Below are 20,329 nucleotides of genomic sequence, written 5' to 3'. Positions count from 1 at the left end.
AATATTTGTTACCTTCTGGCCTGCTTTCCTTTCAAAAACATGTTTTCCTACAACCGTTTTCCGTTTAACTGCCGGCTTTTTGGCTGCTCCCCTGTAGTGGGTACGCGCTACGGTATAGGAAGCAAGGAAGCAAAGCGTTGGCCTGAGATGTTCATTGAAAAGCGGCACATACCCAGTGAACTTGTGGCGCAGCTTGCTAATGCATCGGGTTGCTGTCCTTGAGGAACCCTTCATTGTAACATGGGTTAGATTCCGCTCAGCATCGGAGAACTTTAAGGAACATTTTTCGTCACTGTAGAGTGGCACTGTACCAGTTGCACACACCTAGCTACTCAAGTTGGCATCAAAGAGGTTCATTGAATATCGGCACAGACCAAGTAGCACATGTCCAGTGAGCCAAGTGTGCGTCAAAGAGTTTCTTCGAACAGCTGTACCTACCCAGTTCCGCATCTGCAGTGACAATGTCGGGGTGAACGAAGATTGGAACATATGTACACACCGTCACATGCTCAGTGGTCCAAGTTGGTCCGACGGTTGGCTTCGGACCTGTTCTCTCAGCACAGGAGCCTGATGCGCTACCCATTGCACCAAGGACTCCAACAGGCAGACGGGAAAATAGATAGATAGATAGATAGATAGATAGATAGATAGATAGATAGATAGATAGATAGATAGATAGATAGATAGATAGATAGATAGATAGATAGATAGATAGATAGATAGATAGATAGATAGATAGATAGATAGATAGATAGATAGATAGATAGATAAAACATTCACAAGGTCATCTTGAAGGTGAAAGCGCAGGTCATCTTGAAGGTGACTTGAAGGTGACTTGAAGGTGAAAGCGCAAGTGCCGATGCATTAAAGGCGCACCCATCCCACTTAATTCGCTTCGTCTACTTCGCTTAGTCACCCTGCTTAATTCCAAAGGTCGAGGATCCGACTCCTACTAAAGGTAGTGGGTTCAAGTGCCTTAATTAACTCTACCTTAATTATCTACGCCTTAATTTCTCCATAATTACCACCAAAAGTCGTGGGTTCGTGTCTTAACCTTAATTACCTGTGCATTAACTAATGTCGGCTTTGTTAACACCAAAGGTCGTGGGTTCGAATAACCTAACCGTGTCGTAATTAACATTACTTTCATTAACACCAAAGACCGAGAGTTCGATTCCCACCAAAGGCTGCGGATTCGAGTGCCCTAACTCTATATTAACTTCGCCTTCATTGACACCAAATGTCATGGCTTCGAGACCCTGCAAAGGTCGAGGGCTCGTAGTTTTTTTGCACCTGTCGTATCGTCGACGCGTTTTCGCTCAAGGTCGATTGACGGATGAGACATGTAAGGCTTTCGCCTTAATAGAGATCTATCTATTATTATATCTATTATATTATCTATTACTATAGCTATCGATCTATTAAGGCTTTCAATGTAATATATAGGTAGCTATAGCACCCGGAAAGTGTGTGAGGTACCCTAATTATGCTGACGCACTAAAACATACTTCATCGGTTGTCGATTCTCCTGCTGAGAGAGGTCCAGAGGGCGAAGGCTGCCCAGCGACAATCGCAGACACCTTAGAATGGTCGAGCGCCGCACCTACCTGGTCGTCGTCACGCTGCCCACCTCACCTCACGGTCAGCCCCATGTGGTCGGTGAGCTACGCTACGGCCGTGCGGAGGTCCCATGAGCCCGAGTCCAGTCACCCGTCGTGACCGCACTTCTGTATTTCATCAGCCATCTTCTCAGCACGATGGTTATGATGATGATGATGTCCCCAAAGTACGGCGGTAAAGCGAAGTGTGTGTGTGCGGGCGTGTGTGCATGTGTGTGTGTGAAATCCAGAATTGGACGGAAACCTGTTTGGTCGAGAACATGACAAGAATCAAATCGAACACCGACCATGACAGTTTATAAAAGCAAGATGTTTCAGCTCCCGCATGGGAGCCTTGTTCACAATGAAGTTGAAGACAAAAACGGTCCGGTTATGTTTGCTTTAAGATGTGATGTAAGCAACGTGCATGCACATGAAGAAAGTTGCCATCATTGCGATTAATTGTGTGGTCTGGATTGTCAGGGATTCAAGAAAAAGCCGAGAAGTCCAGTTCTTTCCTTATTCTACCATCTTTGCGTTGTCCCTGTCTATTTCATGTCGTGTCTCTTCTGCGTGTAGAGCCAGAACATTTGAATATACATTATTCTTTCTTACATCCCACATTTGCTGCTTGAGTCATTGCTGAAAATTGCCTCTCCCACCGTTGTAACTTTGATCGCAGTCTGTGCATGGGATGCTGTAGATAATGCCTGGGGAATTTTTCTTTTGGTAGCTTGTCTTCTATGTTTACAAGGGATACAGTATATATGTCATATGATACATTCATATTCTAAACTCATGGTGCCAAACGTCGTGCGAGGCATGCCATGGCACTGAAGTATGCAATGAAACTAAATGGTTGCATTCCTTTGTGCAAGCATGGTACTGTTGAAAGTAAAAAAAAACAAACATGCTATAAGCTGGGTTCTCTTACAACAAGATTCATGTGTGATGATGCTAAAATATGATTTCGTTTGTTCTTTTGCAGGTTTTGTATACAAAATTTATTGAGCAATATGTTCTACTTAAAAGAAGCGCATAACTATTGTACAACATAATGAGTAACAAAATACAGCAACCGTGCCAACATAGCAGTGCGAGGTGACAACAGCAACTATGACGTGCCATCACCCATAAACTCTTTGATCAAGTTTAAGAATTCCGCAGGTTTATCGGCGTGAACCCAATGTCCGCCGCCTTTGATGTAAATTATGTTGGCCTTGGGGAACTTCTCCTTGATGGCACCATGATCCCGTTTGCTGAAACAACGTAATGGAAAGAGGAGATGAGACAGCAATTCATCGAATGACATGTGAAGAAAAATTGGGAATTCAAATCGCTGCGATTGACAAAATACTCATCTGGCATGTCAGTACTTTCGATACACGATAATAGCTGATACATGGCGCAGTCAATCAATACAGCATTATTCGCATAAGATAGTAAATGTAACTCTTGAGAGATGGTTATTGGCTAATTAGTATCGTGATTATGCACAGGCTAGAAACGGGGGCAGGAGGCAGGTGAGCGGGCATCTCCTCCACTTGCCTGGCCTTGGCTGTGCACAGCTGTTTTCGCCGGCTGAGCACACACGCCACACCCTGGAGGTCATGTGCGGCGGGTGCAAGTATTTGGCGAGCCGAGATGGCTGGTGGTGGTATGTGCGCTATCTTCCTGCACGTCAAGGTGCTGGAGGTCACGTAATCTCAAGTTTCGGAGACGCGTTGAAATGAGAAGCAGCAAAAGTGTTCTCTCCTCTCTGTTAGCGCTCTTCATCACGTCAGCGTTATGGCAGTGAGTGATCGCAGTCATCTAATGAGACCTGTTCATGTTCACCTGTGCATGTGTGGTACTATGGATGTTAATTTAATTAGTAAGCGAATGTTTGCTCCAATTTGTACGACCAATAAAACAACGAACATTACTTCCTGTACTCGTAGTTGTCTAGTACAGTGGTATCGCTATTAATTATTTTCATTTCGGGCGAAACTGTTTTTTTCTTTAGTAAAAGGTAAAAACAATGAACATGGATATATATAAAGTGTTTCTCATCGATACAAGCATGTAGCAAATATATTCGTAAAACAAATATGGAATCTAAAGAAAGTATATTTGTGTCAGATGCAAATGTGTTACAACGAGGTTCGACTGTGTTACCCTATAGCTAACGCCCACTTACTATAGTCAAACATGAAGATTACAAACAAGTATATAACAAATAATCAGACGTAACGAAGGAGGCCAGAATGTTTCTCATCATTAACGGCATGTAACAAATACATGCATAAAATGAATATTGGATCCAACAAAGGTATGTTTGTGTCAGACGTGACTTTGTTATAATGCATTTCTTTAGTCATCTAGGCGTTCAGTTTTCCCAGTGTTGTCTGCAAACCAGACTTGCTGTGGTACATTACTTATTGCTGCTTACAGCTTTTCTGTTACAAAGAGCAGCAACTATAGTTATATTCCTGGCTTAGTGAGACATCTCACATAGTCACACTTTTAGGTAACATAATTTTGCAAATACGATTACACACAACTCTTGCCAGAACCAGGAAAAGCAACAAAAAAGCTACTGCCATCATTTATAAGCAATATGATATTCCAGCCGATGGCTGTGACCAATGTTTTACATGATATGACCAATGTTTTACACGATTTTGCAATGATAACAAACGGTGCCACCCACAAAAAGATGAATGCAAATGTCACCTAGAAAGCATATCGTTAGCTCAGACAGGTGGGCTGGAAATTTATATGAATTGTTTTAATTAGATGGTTTGTGTTTGGGGATGCAATTCCTAGAAATATCTTGCTATTTATTTGAACTTGTTCTTAGAAATCAGTCATTATCTTTTTTGCACAACTTAATCTGGCCGCCATGCTTAGCACAGTACATCAGTGGCATAGTATCCGATACATCAGGCCCAATCGTGAATGTGTGACACGAAAACATGCTTGTCATCATCAGCTCTCCTCACCTTACATACGGAGAGTCACCACCACAGACAAACAGGGTCTCTCCATCATAGGTGAGCCCTTTCAAGTCAGGCATCTGGATGATATTGGGAAGGTTTTGCTTCAGTGCCTTCAAGTTGAACTGCCACTCGTATAGACGTTCCCCCTTCTGAAGGTTGGCCAGCAGAAATTGGCGCACAGCAACTTCCTGTGCAACAAAGGGCAATAGAGTTGAAATACCCATAGCATATCCAACATAAGCGCTTTGGCTCATCGTATACAATCGACTTCTGTTAATTCGACCCTGACGGGACCGCCGAAATCGATCGAATTATCCGGCAAGTCGGATTAAACAAAATGCATAAAAAACACCTGAATACACCACTGATTCCTTCGGCAGTGTTTGCCCGTAGAAAGATTGACATTTGGGTGAGTTGGTATTGGTTGAACATCTTGAAAGGGTGGCGCAAGACGACGAAGACAGAAGGCAGTAACACACAGGGCAAAAAAAAAGTATTTGCCCGATTTTGACACGCCCCCAAATCAAACGCGTTCTCTCTTTCTACGAGCCCGAAGTAGAAAAACTGGCACAGAAGTGACCAGAGTAACCAGTTGAGCTTGTTGGTTGAACATAGCAGACATAGTTGTGGTGTGAACCTCTCCTCTTGTCCTTTGTGTTTTTTGACTGGCTTTTTCCTTCAACTATGTACCAACTGGCCTGGATTTCAACCCTTCTGCATAGCAGAAGGCTACAGTGCGGAAACCGACGGAGACAAAAGAGGCATGCAAGTACACAGACGCAGTGCAGCGTCTGTGTACTTCGTGTGACTGCTTTGTCTCCGTCGGTTCCCGCGCTGTAGCCTTCTACTGTGCAAAATGGCAATAAAGCTGGACAAAATTGACAAGAGTCGAATATGAGTTGCACACAGGCGGTCGGTTTTTAAAGTCGACTTCACCGCACAGTTTTTGAAGTCACCTTCGCCGCAACGCAACTATGTTATATGGTGAAGCATACGAACGCCGCGAAAGCGGTTTTGGTTTCGTATTGATTGCACCGCGCAGCCAATTTGCGGCCCAATTTTCCCGAAAAAAAAAAGACGTGTATTATGATCGGGTAAATAACGTAAGCAGACATTGTGAGCCACAGTTATTGCTTGAAAATATTCCTAGGGCAGGCTGAAAACATTAGTTTTCAACGGGAGATGGCGTGTGTTCAACGCATTCGCTGTCACTCCGCCGAGATAGACGCTGCCACTAATGGGGTCGCTGTTGGGGTCAGGTAACGGGCCCTGTGCGTGCGCTATGACTAGTTAAGTTTGAATTATCCGGCAAAGGCCAATTGTAAGAGCGAAATAACGAAAGTTTGAGCCCATAGAGATGCATGGGCGCCGGCCAGGACCTTCGGTCGGAATCGGATTAACCGAAAAATCGAAATAATCGTAGTCGAATTAACGGAAGTCGACTGTACTTTCACCTTCTTAAGCGTGCTTGACATAGAACGACACTGCGCTGCAATGTCCGCACATGCGGAGTTCGCATTGCCGTTTCAAATGCACTGAACTACAATTTTTGCACTTGCAAGCACCTAGTGGACAACTGAATTAATTCTTGAAACAGAATTATTTAGCACTCTTCATGAAAACAAAGCAACATTAACTGGGAACTGTTTTCGTCAAATGTTTTTCTTGTTTGAACTCGCTATTCTATGAAAACAAAAATCAAGCAGGCAGGTCACAGTGATGTGTCTGGCAATCCGCATTGCTGTTGCTTCCTTGTGCGCACCATGTGTACGACTTCGCAGGGAAATTCAGCACTCTTGAACATCAAACGATCACATGCATGGAGAGGTCGAGAGCACATCTGCCACACCTGCAGCATCGCAAGTGATAAGTTACAAGGAAAATTGCACCCTGTACAAAACAGCCTTGAAGCTTCAAGCCAGAAGTATGCCCCTCAGCAACTGAAACTCTTAACCTACTAATCTGTCATGAGAACTACACTTGAATTTGCTTGCATCCACTAGGATCCATGTGTTAAACAAATCGTTTAATATCACTTAGAAACGATCTAGTGAAAAAGCGCCAGATTTAGATTTTGTAAGTATCACACTACGGACATACCAGCAAAGCTAATTGATGAACATGAAATACAAATACTTGCGTTGTGTCGGAAGATGCAGAGACTCAAGCTTCTTCTTTTTTTTTTCTTTTGCTCGATAACATACAGTTGTCAATGAATCATCAGCAGTATCTTAAGCCCCTTCTAGGAAGAAAACTGTGGCATTGAGCCAACCGTACACCTCTTATAATGCCATATTCAAGATGTTTAGATATCCATTCTTCCCTAACATAATAAATGAGTGGAACAATCTACCATTAGCATCGCTGAGTGGCACTGAATCTGTGGGGATCGCCGATTCCTAATTGGCCTTAGCTTTGTTACTGATATTTGTATGTTATTCATTGTTCTTCCTCTTGTAATGATTTACTACTTTTTCTTATACTTTGTAGTTGTTCTATGCTGTTGTGATTACTTTCCCTCCTGGTTGGGCCTAACTTGACAGTATGCAGTATGTTGTAAATAAATAAATAAAAATAATTTCATTTTTTGGCATCCTTACTGTAGCAATTTAGTGCCACAGTCGTACTAAATTTGCAGTTGTACAGTGAAGAGAAAATTAATAGGGTTGTGTCACAATAAATCATTTATGTGTAAATCCACAAGGTCAACAAAGTTTCACAAAAGAGAAAAGCTGTAACCCAGAACTGCACTTCGTGTGACTGTTGGGTGTATGCAACTTTTCCCTCTCATAGTGTTGTATCCTGGAACATATTAACTTATTTATTTATTTACTTAATTACTTATCGACGATACTTCAAGGACCCTGCACACAGGATTTTACATAAGGGTGAACAGACTGCAGAGGTTGAATCTGAAGCAACCCTCCTTTCTTAAGAATAAGTTACTGGTACACTAGAAAATGCTTTATAGAAATGCACAGCTATGTTAACAAATGCTCTAGCATGAAAAACTTTATAATGTGGGCAGACAAACAATTGATTCGGCATCTGTTATATGCTTTTTAGCAGTTTAATGTTGAACTGTGCACATAGCAATACAATTTCCGAAAACATCCTTTCAGCAGTGGGGCTTCGTGCCATGAACTCAAAGCTATTTATTGTGCTTGATGGTACAGTAGTTCACTGACAACCTAACAAGGCATATTAAATGATACATGAAACTAGAAAAAAAAGGAGTTCAACACAGTGGCTAGCTTTCTTTTTATCAGTTAGTAATAACAGTTCATCAACTTCACAAAATGCCAGCCAGAGGCAGACTGAACACTCACAGGTATATCATTCGCCAGGATACGGTCAGCTTCCTTACGAGCTGCTGGGGAGGACATGTCTGGTGATAGTTGAGGCAGAACAGTATCCATAGAGTTAATGTGGTTGACAAGGACATTGTCGTGCATGACAATAGATGGCATGGTTATTGGAGACACGTCCACCACCACAAGTCGTTCTACCATGGATGGCTGCGAATAGCAAGTTTAAACAATAAATAGCAAGAAATAAGCATGAAAGGCATGTCCAAGAAAGGCAAAGTTCGCAGGAGAAGTAATAAGTCAACTTTCACAGCATGCAGCAGAAAAGAGAGGCCTGCTGGCACAGCCAAAAGTTTGCAGTACCTCTGGAAGTTGTAACATCTCATACAAATAGTAAAAATAATAGGATGGAATAGTTACAATCATTGAGCAAGTCAAGGTGAAGACACATAGAAGTTTCAGAGCACATTTAGATTTCTTGTTAACACTCATAATGTGAACCTTTCAGCTGTGTTGCAAAGTGAAAGACTCCTTACCATTTCGAATTGTGAAGATTGCAACCTGTAAGCACCTGTTCTTTATTATCTTTAAACTTCTGTGTCAAGCTGCAATACGTACGTGAATTGGTGCTTAACATAGCAAAAATAAACATTTGCCCATCCAGTTTCTTCTAATAGCTAATTTTCCTGAAAACAGCGCAGGCACCTGCCTTCTATAAAGAAATGTAATGTTTTCATGTAACAAGGGAACAGTGCAAAAACGTAATGAAGACAAAGAGTGGTGCAGAGAAGATGCACACAGCACCACCTTTATTGTGCCTCTCTTTCTCTTCATCAGATTCCTGTGCTGTTTCCCTGTAATGATGAATAAGCAACAAGCCAAATTGAATATGCATTCTTGCAGGCGCCACGTGGCTACTCCCTGCCACTGCTCCTCTAAAGATATGGGGCGAACTTCCTCCAGCTTTGATTCATGATTTCCCCTTGTTTCTTGTAACTAAGTGAACTCTCATGCTGCAGTAAAACTGTCAGAGTTTGAAAGTTCAACTGCAAGAGAATAGTGACCGTGCCATATTTTAGTGTCATTCTCACAGAAAGTTCAATTGTAGCTGCCAAAGAGTAACAATCATTCCCCGTTAAATAAACAATGCTAGGTGGGGAAAAAATACAAAGAAAAGTGGGCATTAGAAAAATGTTGACAGAAACATCCATACATGCAGATTTACAGGACCATCACACCCACAGTCTCAGCACAGTTTCATATTATGAATCTAAGCCATAGTTCTTACTCTTGTCAAGGCAAAAGTCATGGCACTCCTGCCACCCATACTGTGCCCAATGATGGCAACCTTTTGAAGGCCACGCTCTTTGCAAAAGAGATCTACGTCATTGGCCATCAGTATGTAGTCCATTTCTTCAGTGTGCGGGCTTTCTCCATGGTTACGGGCATCCAAAGCATAGACCTGCATAAATGTGCAGATGAGAGGCATTGTGCATATGCAAACAAGCTTGAACTCCTAACTTGAGTGTATCGCCTCAGCAAAGTGCCCCTAATGCTTTTGTAACGTGTGACACATGATGTGCGATGCATGTGTAGTGGGCACTCATGTTTCATGTGTACAGGTGAATAAGTTGCAAGCATGTATTTGTCAATGAATAGTACAGTGTGCTACCATTGTGTAACCTTACAGGAACTTGAAAGTCTATACAGCATCTCCAACATGCCTGACACTACATATGTGGTGTACGCTAATGTCTGTTGCCAGAGAGCAATGAATAATTTTATTGCACATGATACTATTTGCCAAAATAGTGCTTATTGAAAGCCACGTTATTATATAATCACTTTATCTCTACATACGACAACCCTGAGTGCACTGCAGCTTTCAGTAAATATATTTTGTCATGAGAGATTGAAACCTTGAGGATTTGTCCCTGCTAGGTTTCCTACAATACCTCCATGGATTCTGACTAGGCCTTGCTTACAGCTCCAAATATCCAGGATCAAGAAGAAGTTACATGCTCAATCAGTCATGCCAAGGCACTTCACCTTATAGCACATATCTACAACATTTGGCAGCACTACTCACATCTATACTAATGGCTCAGTCACATTATCTACGGCAGGAGCAGCTTTTGTAATCCTGCAACTAGGAACTACACAGCGGTTAAAGCTGGACCACAGATCTGCATCAAATGATGCCGAACTATGCTCTATCTCAGTAGTTCCTCACCACACTGGGGAAGCTACAGGACTCCTCAGCCAATAGGAAGGCTGAATGCCCCTCAATATGTGTTCACCCATGCATCATTGACTGCTCAGCGTCTGCTTGCCACCTTCTTGATAGATGCTCCACGGAGGATGGCATGGCGCTACAAATGCACTGGCATTGTAAACATAAGCTGTGTTTACATGAATATGACCACGGAGCTTCACTTCATCTGTATGCTTTCTCAGCAGTTCCTTGCAGCCTACTTTGCCACTCTTAAGAATGTACAATCCTACAAATGTTGAATCACGCCGCGTCGTCTGTTTAGCATCTATTTGGCATTTGCTCGCCACTGTCACCATGTACAATACTAGAGTGGAGCAGTAAATTAATAATGCAATGGACAATTAGGTTTTTATGGCATTCCTCATTGTCAATGCATCACAAGTGCTAATGATGTTGTGCCATCTGCTAACTGTAAATGAAACCACTTTTACACATCGGTGCCACCTCTGTAGTCCTGGCAGCCTCAAAACAAATAATAATGACAAAACGTACCTAATGCTTTCGTGAGATGAAACTAAGCAATGGGGGATTTTACCATTTATTTCTTGCCGTCAGGGCAGAGAGCCAGCAGCAAGCGCGAATTGCCACCTGGGCACTGCACACTGAAAGGCAATGCATAGCAGAGAGAGAAACAACTTTATTTGCCACTGCAGGGTTGGAAGTTAGGGCAGGTAGGCCTAGTGTGGCTCCCAGGTGGAAACGACGTCTTGGGCCCACCAGACAAGTGCCGGTTGTGTTTTCTTGTCTGCTGCTGTCAGCAGCTGGTTCCAACCCTCGTCGGAGGGAGCTTACAGTAATGATTGTGGATAGAAGACACCGAAGCAAGAGCTGCCCTGTATGAAAACACCATAGTGCACATTGTTTTTTTCCCGACTTGATATGAATACCCTTCTTATTTATGTGATATGGAGCTTCACATCTGATCACTGGGCCCAACCAGACCGTCGAAACAGGCGCCTCCATAAGTTCAACCCGAAAATGAGGCTTCGCGTGCTACTGAAACACAAAAGCTGCGACCCAAGTTTGATGCACAGTATGCAAGTTCGTCTGGAATTCATCCACACTATACGCACCTCACTGGCCATGAGAATAGCCTTGATTGTGACCACTGCCACAAATGCTAACGCATATATTTTGTGTCTCCACAACACAGCCAGGAGCGATGGACTTTAGCCTTTTCTCTGGTAAACATCAACTGCAAGACATTCTCCAAAGTCTGTATTTCGGGTCCTCGGCCCAACCCAAGATATACTACAATAACTGCAGATCAAGCCCCGCTACAATTTTTACACGACACAGGGCTACAGCCTTAATACACTGAATATGCTGCTGTGATGAAGCTATACTAGCATCACTGCACCAATATTCTTGTCATCATCATCCTCAATCTCTCTCTTTCATTCCCCTTTCCCCTTCATACACAGTAGCTCGTTAAAGTGCACACACTGAGGCTGACATCTTTCTTTATATAAATAAATTCTACTACTGATTGTCTCTACATATGCTCCAGTTTCGAGTTATGCTTTGCTGTAAAGTTAAATTGGTGCGGTGTCACAAAAGTATATTTGACAAACAAATAAGCATACATGCAACACAAATACAATGGTTGAGCTTCCCTTAATAAAATGCAGCGTAGTATGTGCGCATGCCTCCTCCAATCAGTAAATTACTCAGTTAATTGTTGGGCGTGCTAATGCTATAATGGTAACCGCGATATTACTTTTGCACCAAGACAGCTGTGCACTGTACGTGTACGCTAAAAGTTAAACATCCCGAGATTAATCCTGCGCAAATCACGAGCCCAGTTTTATGTCGCCGTGCAAGCGTGCAAATCGTGTTCTTCAAGCTTATCAGCACAGTGCTAGATCAAATGGCGACATGTTTGTTGACGGCCTTTTCCGCGAAGTTATATAAGTACTGCGCTTGCGAAAGTTGGCACTCGCTTATCTATTGCCTTCAACTGCACAAATGAAAATATTGCGACTGGGAGTGCCGCGCAACACACATACCTCGAACTAAAGCACAGCTTTCAGGCTCCAATTCATGATGTCATACTAAACGGAGTTCATACCTTACGTTTCGTCGCGTTGATCATCGCCTTAGACAGGCTTTTCCAGTTGTTCTTGCTGCCAAACAGTCCATGAAGGATGATAATTGGCGACCTCTGATCCTCGGCTTGAGTGGATTCGTACGATGCATAAGAGAGGGAAACATGTTTTGACCTGAAATGAGTTTGATAGGCGAAGCGTGAATACGCACATGTCGCATTTCGTCTGCTGCTACAGGTGAGAAGTTTAGCCTTGCCGACTCAAAAGAGACTATATACCCAGGCTGACAGCAGTAACTCGCTGCTTGTACCTTTGGAAACGTCTCTAAGCATTCACAAACTCCTGCTCGTGAGTGAAGAGATAAACACTTTGAAAATAATGTGCTGCACGACACCAATAAACGCATTTTCGTCGGGTGACCTGACTAGACGAAGCTACGAAACTAACTATGGCGACCATCCAATTATCAGAGTAACTATGTTTAATTTTTTTCTGAAATCACGACCGGCTTTTCTGAAATAAACGTGGCTCAAGTCTAGAAATATCATTATAACAATTACAAATTATTTATATCTTCCATAGTGCACTTCTAAGAACAGGCTGTGAACACTATATAGAAAACAAAAAAGAATGTAGTTTTGAAGTAGTTCAATGCATAAATTTATGTTTATCTCATATTCAAACTCACCTTCTTTTTAACTTTATAGAGCTTGGTGTGATAGCGTAGCGTGTGACTAGCTAGAAAGTTCTCGCTATAAACGGTGACAACACAAATCTCGGTTTGAGACAATGTGCTGTGAGCATTGCCAGCATTGCAGTGAAGCGGTTTTTCGGAGAACTGCGGTGCGTGCGGAGCAAGTGCGGTGTAAACATTGCAACTTAAGATTTGAGTCTTTTTATTCTCTAAGGGGCCGTCATTCATGTCAGAGGCAATGCTTCGCAAGGTTGTTCCCACGCCCCTCACCTGGTGCAATAGTAAGATGTCATTACTTCCTACTTTCCAGAACTTATCGAAATTCGGTGGTAGCTCGAGGGGCTCGAGCGCCTACATGGTTTAAGCGTTTCCTTGTGTTTTTGGCTACCGACGCATCGTAAGTCTTATTTTTGTAGCTTTGTTGTACGTCGCAAGGTTATGTGTGGTAAACACTTAACAAGGCTAACATCATCGCCTTCTCTTGCTCTGCGATTAAAAGCATGCAAACTCGCGGCTGATACCGTTGGCCTTGGATCGTCTTTCTTTTTATTTTGCCAGCTCTCGTTGCGCTTGTTAACTAAAGATACTCGCCGTTCACGCGTAGCTGCGAGTGTCCATACGCAAACGAAAGCGAAAAAAGGGTTCAAAAGTGCTTTGCGCACCACATACTTTCTCAGTGCGTGTACCATTATACTCTGTTTCTCAGTCGCCACGTTTGTCCCTGTGTGATCAAATTTCCAAGTAGATAGCTGGCCCTTTGTCATTGCTGCTGACCCCTAACTCCTTCCCTTACATGCAGGATGGCAGGCCGTACGGAACCTTTACGTTCAGCTGCCAGAAACGCACGAAATGCTGCGCAAGACCTGCAGGGAGTTCGCAGAAAAGGAACTGAAACCTATCGCTGGGACCATTGACAAAGAACATCGGTACCCGCGTGAGCAGGTAAAAATTAGGATTTGTCTAATTGTGATGGCGCTGTGGGCGGAAAGTTTGCCTACACTTGCGGAGCAGCGAATTGCTCTTGCAATATTTTCATTCAACTTCCTGCCACCTGCGCTACACAGCTGACAGCTCTGTTGAACGTTCGCGAGCAGATTCTTTTTTTGTTTTTGTTTGTTTGCTTGCTTTTCTGTCATAAAGCATCACGCGAGGACAGCTCGTTAAATGCTTTTTGTTGTCTCTGCACGCTTCTAAATGACAGGGGCAGTGTATATGTGGAGCATTACTTTCTATCAATCTATTTTTCTCATTTCTACATTAAGCAATAAAACGACGGACACCGACCAAAAGAAGTATTAAAAAAGGATGAATCTAAAAGACGTTTCGGCTTCCCTACAGAAGCCTTGTTCACAATGGGCCATTGGGAATAGCCCATTGCGAACAAGGCTTCCACAGGGAAGCTGAAATGCTTTTAGATTTATTCCTTTTCAGTACTTCTTTTGGTCGGCGTCCGTAGTTTTATTGCTTCGTGCTTCATCCCGAACAGACGGGCTTCCGTCGAACCCTCAACTTCATTTCTACATTGTCTGCAACTAGAGCTTACAATTTTATCTTCTTTTATTTTCTATGCATTAAAGTGACTGTGACCTGCCAGAAAGTATGCCAGCTGTCCAGTTGAAATGCAGAATCATACAGATTCTCAATGCAGAAACTCCCGTCTACTGTGCATTAGTGCACGTTGAAGATCCCCAGGTGGTCAAAATTAATCTGGAGCCCATGACTATGGTGTGCCTCATAATCATATCATGGGTTCGGCACGTAAAGCCCCAGAATATAGTTCATATTAATCATACACATTGTCTCAGTACAGAAACAAAGTCTCTACCGAGAAATGTCAAAGAGGGTGGGTGTCTGAAGCTCAGCGCAGCTGCAAACAAACTTCGTGTAAGGGTCAAAGTCATGTCAACCAACACAAAGTATGCTTATCAGTCAATTAGACGCTGGTTCCAAATCAATAACACATATACATGACAGACGCAACATTACAAAAGACAGTGGAGATTAATGTATTATGCAACTGAAGCATGAGCAATAAGCGTAGAGGATAATACACGGTGAAAGAGAGTTTAGAAATAAGTGGGCATATGGTGGCTGGTTCACCGGCGACAGTTGATTCACCACAGCGACACAAAAAGAGCAACTCTCGAAGACAGGAGTTCTTCTGAGGCTGGGCGGTCTCGCTGAGAGAGTGGTGTTGGCGGCTGTGGTTCCCACGAGTAGCTTGGCAGTGTTTTCCCCAAAGCAGACTGACTAAAGTTGGGGTACTGACTGGGTGGGCCTGTTGGCCTCCCTTTTAATGTTGTAAGCTGCTTGCCTAACGACTTTGAAGGCCACATGGAGACACTGATGACCGCCACTCACCTAATCGCAGAGCTTGTGCCATTTCCAAGTTCTGCATGGCAGTCATGTTGAAGCCAGAAAACAAACAACACATTCTTCAGGCATTTGTAGTTGGGGCGAGATTGAAACGGGGAAAAATATAACACAAACAAAACAACTGACACGAATGCTCAGACCTTTGGCACTACTTTGGGCCACATTGAAGGTGAGAAAAAAAGAAAAAGTAACTAATGCACAAAACAGCCTTAACACCTTGGCTGTGCTTTGTGCGGCCTCTCCTCCGAAAAAACATTTTTAAAAAAGAACCAGTACAAGAGATATGTACACTCTGGTTCGTCTACTGCAGTGTTCGATGTAAGATGTGACATGTCAAACGAATAGTGTCTATCACGATGCATTATTACATATGTATGAAACAAAAAGCAGGAACACCACCATTTGTGTGGCACACAATGGCAATGAAATTATTTATTAGGATAGTGTTTCATTTTAGTAGTAATATACATCAGTGATGGCATGACAACTTCAGCTGTGAGGCATTGCTTTAAATTTAGTGGTGGGAACATATTTGAAGTTTTGAATATGAATCTAATATTGCACGCTAACTATTCATATTCGAAAAAACTAATGTTTTGCAGCAGCTGGCTGTTAAAATATGGTTACTGGTTACTGTAATCAGCCCTTTTACATGTGTCTACAGCACACAAGTCTTTTAGCAGTTTTTCTTTTCATTTTCTGCAACTTCTATCCTTTTTTGGCAACCATTCATTTAACATTTTTGGAAACATAGTTGGACAGCAGCAATTCATTCTTGGAAAGCTTGTGTTTAACCAGGTGCTAAAGATGCTGAGAGGCTATTCAAGCGGTTTTTTAATGACAATTAATGATTAATAAGTTGGCTGTCTTTTTTTCGCCAGTCAGTACAAGCATTGTGCTTAATTGTATTGAAAGAAATGTTCATACTATAAATATATGCATTTGTGTATGACTCGTCAATATCCGATACTTACTGTTAGTATTAGAAAAACTTGATATTCGCCCACCTCTATTTAAAATGGATATGCTTCTCTGTTTTCAGGTGAAAAAGTTGGGCGAAATGGGCCTCATGGCTGTAGCTGTGCCAACTGAGCTGGGTGGTGCTGGCTTGGACTACCTGGCCTATGCCATAGGAATGGAAGAAATCAGCCGTGGTTGCGCATCCACTGGGGTCGTCATGAGCGTTAACAATGTGAGCAGGTTTTCAACATTGAGAATTTGAGACTCCCTGAGCCCTCGGACAGTGGCAGTTGAGGAGCGATCAGCTATGGGCGAGTGCTCAACTAAGCAACCTCTTGAAACAGACCCTCAATGGCAGATGATGCTGCCATTGTGTTGCAGTCAAATCAGCGTCCTTTTCTTGTGTGTTTGTCTCTGTTGCTGCATGTGATGCACTTCAAATTTGCTCCAGACAAAACTGCAACCAAATCATGAAACATAGCCGACTAGCGGCACATTTGACTGGTCATTTCTGAGCACTGCTGAAAAGCTTTAATAGTAATTTAAAGAAGCAACTAAGCTTTATCGTGGCTGTAAGCATGTTTTAATAGTGCTTACAAAAGCAAGGTAATGACACTAAAGTTCTTTGATTCTGTTATACAACTTCGTTGTTGTTTTACATAACAATTGGAGCATTCTGACAATGCTCTAAAATGACTGTTTAAGTATCCCGTAACGGGTGCTGCTAGCAAAATTGTAATATAGAACATTTATTTTGGAGTTAAGTTACCAGCTTGATGCTCCTACATTTTTAAATATATATTTTGATTTTGAGCAGTGCAGTTTAGCTATCTGATTATCAATAAACAGTGAACTTATCTCGAGCAGAGGATATAAAATTTAACAATGTCACGGGGAACCAATGTAATAACTTTACTGACCCGAAGGGATTTTTGTATTCCAGAAGTGTAGTTTACTAAGTAAGTCCAGCTTGTTCATCTTTACTGTCTATTAACAGGTGCCTAACTTAGCAGAAGGAAGCAGTCATGTTCAGTTTCCTGTAGCTGACTGATTTAACCTGCGTGAATCAATCTGCTTTTCATTCGGACAACAGTCTCTGTACCTGGGTGCCATCCTCAAGTACGGCACTGAAGCTCAGAAGCACAAGTTCATTCCACCGTTCACCACAGGAGAGAAGGTCGGCTGCTTTGCTCTTTCAGAACCTGGTGAGTGCACTTTTTTTTGGTAAGGGGAAGAAAACGGCATAAAAATGGAACAAGAAAGAGGACGTGGAATCTCTTCCTTCCTGTCCTGTTCTCGATAATGCATGTTGGCAGGATATTTGGTTTGGACTCATGATTAAAATGTGCAGCATGGCTAGACAAAGACTCGGAAGGAACACAATGCACACAAACACAGCACCCTGTCGTTGCCTAATTGCATTGCACATTTGAATGATGAACCTGTTTTCATGCTTTTCTTTTAAATTGCGGTTGCTCATAAATTATTTGCCCTTTGTTTCCTACCACGCTTCCTTTGTTGCTTGCAACGCACATAAGTAAAGGAGACTATGTGTCTCCTCGACTTTTGCGTCTTGTGGGTCATGGTCAGGTAAAGTGCCATGACACTGAATTTTTTTAACTTAAATTATCCATCGCATGTTAAACTGTACGCATCCCACAGCTAGCTGACAAAATTTTAGAGCTTTTGGTGCAATAGAAATTATCCTACTTGACTTTTCTTTATACTGCAGTTAAACATACAGCAGTCATACTGATGTATGTTTAACTCATCAGTTAAACATACTGATGGGTGATCAAATGAAGTGTGTTCTGTGCTTTCATTTTCACATGTGCGTCTAGGTGGTCAGCCTGAAATAGTTTCCACAGGCATTTTCTGGTTTGGGCTGTTCTTATTGTGCGAGTAAGGGAATTGTGGGCACAATGCAACAGAAACACCCTTTCTGTGCTGCTGGGTGCCAGACAAGGCTGAGCAAGGAGTATCCGGCACAGCAAGCACACAGTTTCAGAATGTTTCGGAGCAGACAACATAGTGATGGCCGTGCGCTTGACATCAAACTAGCCATGCGAAAATGGCGGTCACTGTTGTTTGGAGGGACTTGCAGGCTGCGATTTCAAATTGAAATTTTAGGCAAGAATCTGCATGAAGCCCAGTGCATGAAGCCGTAATTATGAAAGGGAGGAGAAGGGAGCTTATGAAGGGAGCCCTGTCATAATTACCTATTCTCCTTTTCTTTTCTGGTGGGGGGGGGGGGGTGTCGCCATTTTGCATTTTGGCTATGTTAATAGTAAGTGAATAGTGCACCAGAATCAGTCAGTGAACCAGAATTCAGATCAAGGTGAGGTGCGCTCGACGGCAGCCCTTTACAGTGTTGCAGAAGCTGGAAATTATCAGCATTGTCAAAGAGGTGGTGAATGGAGCTGCTGACTGAATGTCATAGGGTCGAGTCGGGCATCTGCAAATGGAGACTGTTTATAGAAAGAGCTTAGTTGTTTTATGCGCCTATTTTTGCAGGTTATATGCAATTTTTTTTCTTTAAGGCGAAAGGCCGAAGTGCCTCATGGGTATAAAAATCCGTTGTAAGGCGTTATCAAAAAATTAACCATCCGGCGTTATGGCACCGAAATCAAATGGCACTGAAATTGATGGTGCCACCCATGACATTTGGTGGGACTGGAACCGAAAGCCTTTGGTGTTAATTAAGGCAAAGTTAATTAAGGCACCTGAACCCAAGACCTTTGGTGGGAGTCAAAACGATGACCTTTGGTGTTAATTAAGGTGAAATCAAGGCACTGTTAATTAAGATACAGTTAATTAAGGCACTCCATCCCAAAAGCTTTGGTGGGAATTGAACCCACAACCTCTGGTATTAATTAAGGTGAAGTTAACATAGAGTTAATTAAGGCACTCGAACTTGCAACCTTTGATAGAGTCGAATCTTTTACTTTTGGTGGGACCAAAATTTAATGGCACCAAAATTGATGGTGCCACTATTTATGGTCAAAACCGCAACCCTAGGTGGGAGTCGAACCCATGATCTGTAGTGCTAATTAAGGCACAGTTAATTAAGGTAGAGTTTATTCAGGCACTCGAACCCACAGCCTTTCGTGGGAGAAAGCAAGTAATAGGGAGTAACAACACCTTCGGATGTGAATGTCAAGTAATTTAATGAATGTCTTATGAGGGTGCTGGCTTTCGCCTTCATCCTCTTTAGCATATGCTAAAGTGACTGTCAACTTTTTTTCTTTCCAGAGTGTTATAGCTGGTGGAATTCGTTATGCACGGAGGTGACTTATACGCAGAAAAGACATGGTACCTTGCACCTGAGACAGTCGCGATGCCTAGACAAAGTCATACATTCATCAAATAAGTGGGCAGCGACCACATGCTTTGCATTGGACTGAAAGCCACCTCAAATAGTGGTCACAGCAGGTGCATGAGCATATCTAATGATCTAATGAGCATATCTAATAAGATAAATGATTAAGAGAATTGTGCTGAATCTCAGAAGCAGCAGTCTAGCTTGAGGGTTGCCATTGTGTGGTACAGTATGTCCATAGCAGCTGCAACCACATGATGGAGGGGTCTTCACAGCTCATTTTTATCTCTCCAGATCAGTAGTACAAAAAAAAGGCAAATTGTCATGGCCTGTACTGAACCTGGCCATCCCATGTATATGTTCCACTTTGTACATTATACAAAGCAGAATCTGGCATCTCTTTACTATGGGCGATCTCCAAAATGCATGCATTGTAATCAGAACCAAGACAAACTTGGAATGCTAAAGCAATTTATCTATAACTAGGGCTTAATGTATTTGATCTTGCTTTGGTATTTCATTGCTATCTGTGTTTATATACTCTTTTCAGGCAATGGCAGTGATGCTGGTGCAGCTTCCACAACAGCAGTTCTGGAAGGGGACCACTATAGGCTGAACGGCACCAAGGCTTGGATAACAAATGCATACGAAGGTGAAGCAGCCATTGTAAGACACATTGCATACATATTACTTTTTGTCAGTGCATCTCCAAAATGAGTGATGAGTCGTTGCTGTTAGCAATAACTCAGGTAAACCTATAGCTATCACTT

At 42.5% G+C, this 20,329-nt stretch overlaps 2 protein-coding genes across 3 annotated transcripts in view; one reads left to right on the top strand and one right to left on the bottom strand.

The window, feature by feature from the left end:
• Nucleotides 1–1,899: 1,899 nt before the first annotated feature.
• LOC135904622 (sn-1-specific diacylglycerol lipase ABHD11-like) lies at nt 1,900–12,656 on the bottom strand. 2 transcript variants are annotated; one of them, XM_065435474.2, is made up of 6 exons: nt 12,521–12,656; nt 12,234–12,384; nt 9,176–9,349; nt 7,909–8,097; nt 4,583–4,767; nt 1,900–2,857 (listed from the first exon to the last, which is right to left on the bottom strand). In XM_065435474.2, exons 2-6 carry the CDS (start codon nt 12,255–12,257, stop codon nt 2,713–2,715), a joined length of 717 nt encoding a protein of 238 aa, XP_065291546.1. In that variant the 5' UTR covers nt 12,258–12,384; nt 12,521–12,656; the 3' UTR covers nt 1,900–2,712. The 2 variants fall into 2 exon arrangements, with proteins under 2 accessions (XP_065291546.1, XP_065291545.2); XM_065435473.2 differs by having other exon boundaries at nt 12,489–12,655.
• Nucleotides 12,657–13,008: 352 nt separating this feature from the next.
• Arc42 (Activator-recruited cofactor subunit 42) overlaps nt 13,009–20,329 on the top strand; it is a 30,132-nt gene continuing 22,811 nt past the window's right edge. Inside the window, exons 1-5 of the mRNA XM_065435472.2 lie at nt 13,009–13,185; nt 13,704–13,846; nt 16,323–16,472; nt 17,334–17,445; nt 20,110–20,225. Coding sequence (XP_065291544.2) covers nt 13,131–13,185; nt 13,704–13,846; nt 16,323–16,472; nt 17,334–17,445; nt 20,110–20,225 — 576 coding nt within the window. The 5' untranslated portion in view covers nt 13,009–13,130. The remainder of the gene's footprint in view (nt 13,186–13,703; nt 13,847–16,322; nt 16,473–17,333; nt 17,446–20,109; nt 20,226–20,329) is intronic.

The sequence above is a fragment of the Dermacentor albipictus genome, chromosome 2 (assembly GCF_038994185.2).
Source record: "Dermacentor albipictus isolate Rhodes 1998 colony chromosome 2, USDA_Dalb.pri_finalv2, whole genome shotgun sequence".
Classification (NCBI taxonomy): Eukaryota; Metazoa; Arthropoda; class Arachnida; order Ixodida; family Ixodidae; genus Dermacentor; species Dermacentor albipictus.
Note: the sequence above shows the minus strand (reverse complement) of the source record. Positions and strands in the feature narration are given on the sequence as shown.